The 6,000-nt window shown below is 43.6% G+C and overlaps 1 protein-coding gene across 2 annotated transcripts in view; it reads right to left on the bottom strand.

The window, feature by feature from the left end:
• LOC101588206 (myomegalin) overlaps positions 1–6,000 on the bottom strand; it is a 188,613-nt gene that overhangs the window by 10,860 nt on the left and 171,753 nt on the right. For both annotated transcript variants that reach the window (XM_023706474.1, XM_012512690.2), the window contains 3 exons: positions 5,732–5,851; positions 3,777–3,966; positions 3,074–3,198 (listed from right to left, as the gene is read on the bottom strand). In XM_023706474.1, the coding sequence (XP_023562242.1) occupies positions 3,074–3,198; positions 3,777–3,966; positions 5,732–5,851 (435 nt within the window). The remainder of the gene's footprint in view (positions 1–3,073; positions 3,199–3,776; positions 3,967–5,731; positions 5,852–6,000) is intronic.

Genomic DNA, 6,000 nt, shown 5'->3' with positions numbered 1-6,000 from the left:
TTGTTAACCCTCCAGAAGAGAAGCTAATTATTAACCTGCAATATATGCAGTTCAGTTTACCCTATCTGTCTAAATATCAGACATTTTGGTATATCCTGGAACAGGTATTTTCCATCAGATATTGATATGTTGAACTTTAAGTCCTTACAGAATATGAAGGAATAATAATTATATAAAAGTAGAAATAAGCATTTACATATTTTTACAAAGAAATTTAGAAACCTAACCATATACGGAATTGTAAGTCCTTATATTAGGGAGACAATACGATATTTACAGATGTGGGTCTGGTTTATTTCACTAATAAGCATATCTTTAAGGGGCATCCACTTAAATATGAAGGCTTCAAGTTTATCATTCTTCATAGCTGAGTAGTACTCTATTATATGAAAGTACCACATCTTTTTCAACCATTCCACATGTGAAGGGCATTTTGGTTGTTTCCAAGATCTGGCTATCACGAATTGTGCTACCATAAACATAGGTACGCATATATCACTATGATATGACACTTTCAGTTCCTCCAGGAAAATTCCCAGTAGGGGGATAGCAGGCTTGAAATAAATTCTAAAATCCCCATGAACTGAAAGAAGAACATAAAAGTTGATTTGCTTTAGGGTGAGGTGGCTTCAAAAATTAATCCCAACATCCATGACATACCTCCCTCTTTCCCTAGATCCAAATTCTCACTAAATTTCACTTATTGCTTTCTGAAAAGTTTTACATACATCCATTGCCTTTTATCTTCCCAATAGCATCTTGTATTAGACTCTTACCTTTTAATGCTCCCCAAATCAACATTCATTCATTTCCCAGATCATAGTAACTCCTCATACCTCTAGTGTATCCCCTCAGACTTAGAATCTTAAACTTCTGTTTTTGTCAAGTACTAACTTTTGTTGAGAAAAAATGTATTTCGTTGCACATTCACTCTGTTGTCATTCACTCTTTATTTAGGTCTACAGAGAATCACAAAACACAAGGGTTCTTTACCTGACCATTCTTCAGATACACACTTGAAGAAGTTCTCATCTCCTTATAATCTTTCCCAAGCTTGAAAGGCTTTTAGCTTCTTTAATCTGTTCAGGATTTCTTGTTGCCTACCACTCCATTAGTGGTCTCCATTAAGTTCTGTAGTATGTCCAAGTCCATTTTACAAGATGATACCTGTTATGGTTTGTGTCTAGGTGTCCCCTTCCCCAAACTGCCTCATACAGTCATGAGGCAGGCTTCTAGAGTTTGTGATTAATTCATGATCCAGTGTGAGGATTATGGGGTGTGGGTACTACACCCACCCTGAGGCAGATAACCTGAGCACAATATAAGGAGGGAAGAAAGAAAAAAAGGCCGGGGAGATGGCTCAGTAGAATGAGCGCTTCCCTGGCAAGCACAAGGGCCTGAGTTCAATTTCCAGTTATAAAAAAAAAAAAAAAAAAAAAAGGAGGGAAGAGAAGAGAAGCCTCCCAGCTTCCCCAGCAACTGCTCCTCCTTTTGCTCTTTGCTGTTTTCCACCGCTATGAATGGCTGCTCTCTGCCATGTGTCACTCTGCCTAAGAGCCAACTGATTATGGACTGAAACCTACACTAACTGTGAGCTAAATAAACCTTTCCTTTCTTAATCTTGGGTGTCAGCTATTTTGTTCTAGCACCAAGAGAAAAGTAACTAAGACAGTACTCCAAATCTAACTATATCTTAGGTGAGGTCTTACCATGGGCATCATAGTCACAGTATTATGATCTCAGGTTAAGTTGGCTTTTCCAGAAACCCTTCATATAATATCCTTGTGTAAAACTGTTTCTATCTAAATTCTCTACCCTTAAGCCTATGGATGATTACAGAGGCAATCTCCCCATCCTGTACTTTTATCATTGATATTCTTAAACCAAGCTTAAATTTTATTTTTTATCATTGCTAAACTTCATCACATTGATATCCACCCTCTGCTATACTTACTGTGTGTTACAGTTTATATCTAGGTACTCCCCTAAAGCCTCATAATAAGCAGGACCTTGGAAGGGGAAGGGATGACAGGGACACTACAGCACTTTCTGTTGGACGTGGGTCCTGGCCCAAAGAGGTGGCCACTGTATGTGTGCCTTTGAGGTCACAGCTCCCTTCCAGGTCCTCCCTCAATGCCTTTGCTCTTTGTATGCTGTGACATGAACAGCTGTTCCTCTGCTATGTCCCTCTCCCATGATACTGGCTGAAACCTCTACAAAATGTGAGCTATTGGATATTGTGTGCCAGGTATGAAGAGAGTAATTAAGACCACTGTAACTTGCTAACATTATGCTTCAAATACCCCTTTCTAGCTGCAGAAGACAAATATGAAAAAACAGATTCTCAAATATTAGTTTATTATTTCATAGATGGCAAATGTCCTCAGTAAAAGCCATTAATATTTAAAACTATGCCTGAAATTTAAGTCCTATTAATGTCTAGCATTTTATAAATGATTTTTCTTTTGTTTTTAGTTTTGAATTTCTTTTTTTCTTTTTTTTAATGTGTTTTGTACAGAGTCTCACTACACAGCTCAGGCTCGTAGTGATCCTTCTGTTTTCAGCCTCCCCAGCACTGAGATTACAGGCATGCATAGCCACACCTGATGTTGGTGGCTGGCTCAGCGGGCCCAGGGGTGGGGCCAGCACAGTGTGTGGTACTGGGGATTGAACCCTGGTCCCTGCACTTGCCTAAGCAGGTGCTTAGTCTGCTGAGCTATCTCACTGGCCCTTAGCTTTGAGTTTCTTTATGTTTACACTGGGGAATAAGTTCAGGGTAGAAAATAATGTTTGTTATATGGGATGTCATAATAATGTTATTTATAATACTTAAGGTTTTTTCAAATGACAACAGCTCTAGGACAGTTCTTTGCATTAAACACACACACACACACACACACACACACACACACAGACATATTTTTTGGCAAAAAAGAATCCACCCATTGATTAATTTGTTCCTGGGCATATTTAATCCTGTGTGGTGTTGTTAAAGGCACCCAAGATAGACCCTTCTCATAACACCAACACCTTACACTTGCTTCTATAGAGAAGAGGGGGAGGGAACACCTACCTTTCAGGTCCATCTTGGAATTCCCATAAAGTGCCTCATAGATCTGAAGCTCCGACTGCAAGGACTGGAAGAGCTGCTGTTTCTCTTCACACTGCTGCTGCAGGAGGGCCAGCTTGTGCTGCAGCCTGCCAGGGACAGGCAAGGGCTCACTGGGCTGGCAGGGCCACTCAGCCACACCAGGATATTAGCCTGTGAGCCTGTCACTGCCTCATAGAGTTTTAGCCCCAGATGTCAACTAAGGGATCAGACAGACAGTCAACTAGGTACGGTGACTTAGCATGAAGCTGTACCACTAGCCAGCTCAGAGAAGAGGAGAGACACTCGAGGACAGTCTCCTCACTGACACTGCAGGCTTATCTCGCTGCCAGGCAGCTGCAGAGCTTACACTGGGGACAAGCATCAGACTCGTGCTGGTGTTGCACCTCCAGACAATGGTGTGAATACAACTTTGGGAATAACTGGATGCACAGGAATGTTCTTTTCCAATCTCTGGGATGCAAAAGCCCTCTATAACAGAACTTCAGCTTCTCCACTTTGGAGAAAAAGCATTCCCAGAAGGGCCTTCTTTCTGCTTGAAGTCACCCAGGCAGCAGGAAGAACAGAGAGGAGTGAGAGCTCCAAAGAGGTCACTACTGTCTTGCTAATGTTCCCTTTTTCTAAATCTGAATGTGACCACCTTCCTTATCACCCAGGTCCCTCTTACCTGGAGTCTTTTTCCTGGAGGGACAGTCGCTCTTCCCTAAAGTGCATGATCTCCTGCTGCTTCTCCTGCAAGTCTTCCAAAAGCTGCTGCTGCCCCATCTTCTGCTGCTCCACCTCCTTCTCCAGCTCTTGAAGCCGGGATTGCGAGGAGAGAAGAGCCTCCCTCAAGCACTCTGTCTCCTGGGAATGCCCTGTGGGCAGAACACAGGTGTGTGTGGTGGAGTGTCGAAAGCTTAGCGGGGACAGGAGCTGCAACATGCCTGTCCCCGCAAGCAGAACTCCGGAGAAGGAGAAGAAGGCTCGGTACCAGGAGGCAAAGTGCTTGCTCCACCGGATCCCACACACCCCGGGGGCTGAGCACTCCTTCTGCAGGGTCATGATGCTCTTATTCATTATGGTCTCCTTCACACTTACAGAAGACATTCTGGTTTCCAGAGCTCACCATTTTCCAGGTGGACACATGCCATCTACTTGAATTTTGCCAAAGCTCAATAAGATTTCTTGTCTATGGTGTTCACAATATGTTGTATTCATTCTTTTTACAGTGGGGCTATTTGTTCCTTTCTGACGAGGCAATACCTAATCACATATTCCCAGAGATGACTGACAGTGACCTTGAGGATAGGATACAGGTTCAGGCAGTCCTCTGGGGTCGAAGCTACCTGGACCCGGCAAATTGTACACATATAAATCTCCTAATTTTCTCACCCGTGAGACCCGTTCTAGTCTTTCCCAGCATGCAGTGCTAGTTTAATCGCTCAGTTTCTATCCATTAACTTTTGTTATCCTCCTCAAACAGGGGAATTTTCCTCTCCAGCCTTCTCACTTGAAAATGGCTAATTTAGAAATATCTTTCAATGTCTTTTGCCTCTGCAAGCATGTCTTCATTCTGGACCTAATCCTGAGAATTCTTAATTCTTAGTCTTTTTTATGGCTATTTAATAAATGTTTATAAATAAAAACAATTTGTAATTGATTTGAGGAAGTTAATTAACATGGTCAGCTGTCTCCAAAGCCACATGGGCAATGACACCAACGTTCCAGTAGGGAACGTTCCGGAGGAGGCTTGCTAGTGTCTCCCGACACAGTTACAGGAGTGCTGCTAACAGTGCAGCCTGAGTATACGAGTGAAGGGATGCAGTGCAAGCTAGAGAGATGGCCGAGCAGGACCAAGAGGGAAGTGCAGAGCTACAGCAGTCTGGAGACACGTGATGGGGAATGCAGAAACACGCGGTCCTCCCTTCAGAGGGTCCAAATCAGCCATGAAGGAGAACAGATCATGTTCCACTACAGTTTAGATTGCAAATGCCCTCCGAAAGTCTACTGTGTTCCAAGGTGGGACTCGGGAGGGGACTGGAGCACAGGGTTGCTACACTCATCCATGGGCCAACCCACTGATAGGATCAGAGCTGAATGTACCACTGGGATGTAGGAACTGGTCGGAAAATGTGGGTCCCCAGGGCATGACTCTGGAGGGTGCACCTCTCTTTTCTCTCTGATTCCTGGGTGCCATGAGGTAAGCAGCTGCTCCCTGCTACCCTCCTACCCTGATTTTTTGCCTTAAAGCCAGAAGACCATGGGTTGAATTCCCTGTAAAATACGAGCCAAATTAAAACTCTCCTTCTTTAAGTTGTGTTGGTCCTTGTGTCCCAGTAACAGGAGAGCTGACTAATATAGATCCAAAATGATAGGATGACAGCTGGTGACCCTGGGCATGTGCAGGTAGACTTTATAAAAGCAATGGACTTCCTAGTGCCATTCATCCCAGAGCCGAAGAAACTGAGGGTCCATGAGACTTGCCAAGAAGTGGCTCTCTGTAGACTGAGAATGGCTCTAAGCATCTTGGATTGGTGGATCTGCGTGGTTATCACTTTGCTTCTCCAATTGGTGATTCATGTGGTCAAGGAAGAAAGAGGCCAAGAAGCCACCCACAATTTGTGATTCTCCGTCACTCACCTCTAGAAATGTGACTCAGCTGGGCTTGAAGCCTCCGGTTTTCTTCCCTGAGGACTCTATTCTCATTGTAGATTTGAGGCATGGACTCTACGCCCTGACTGTAGATGTGAGAGGTGGATCCTGTCCCAGAAAACAGGTGTTGAGATTAGAGATGCTTTAAAAAATTCCCCATTCTGTATCAACCGAAGATCTGTAGTCACAACTCAGGAGGAAGCCTCTGAACTCAAAGCCTGGGACTACAAAAGCACTACGAACTCAGTGCTGGTTTT

This window comes from Octodon degus, unplaced genomic scaffold, assembly GCF_000260255.1.
Source record: "Octodon degus isolate 3935 unplaced genomic scaffold, OctDeg1.0 scaffold00257, whole genome shotgun sequence".
Taxonomy (NCBI): Eukaryota; Metazoa; Chordata; class Mammalia; order Rodentia; family Octodontidae; genus Octodon; species Octodon degus.
Note: the sequence above shows the minus strand (reverse complement) of the source record. Positions and strands in the feature narration are given on the sequence as shown.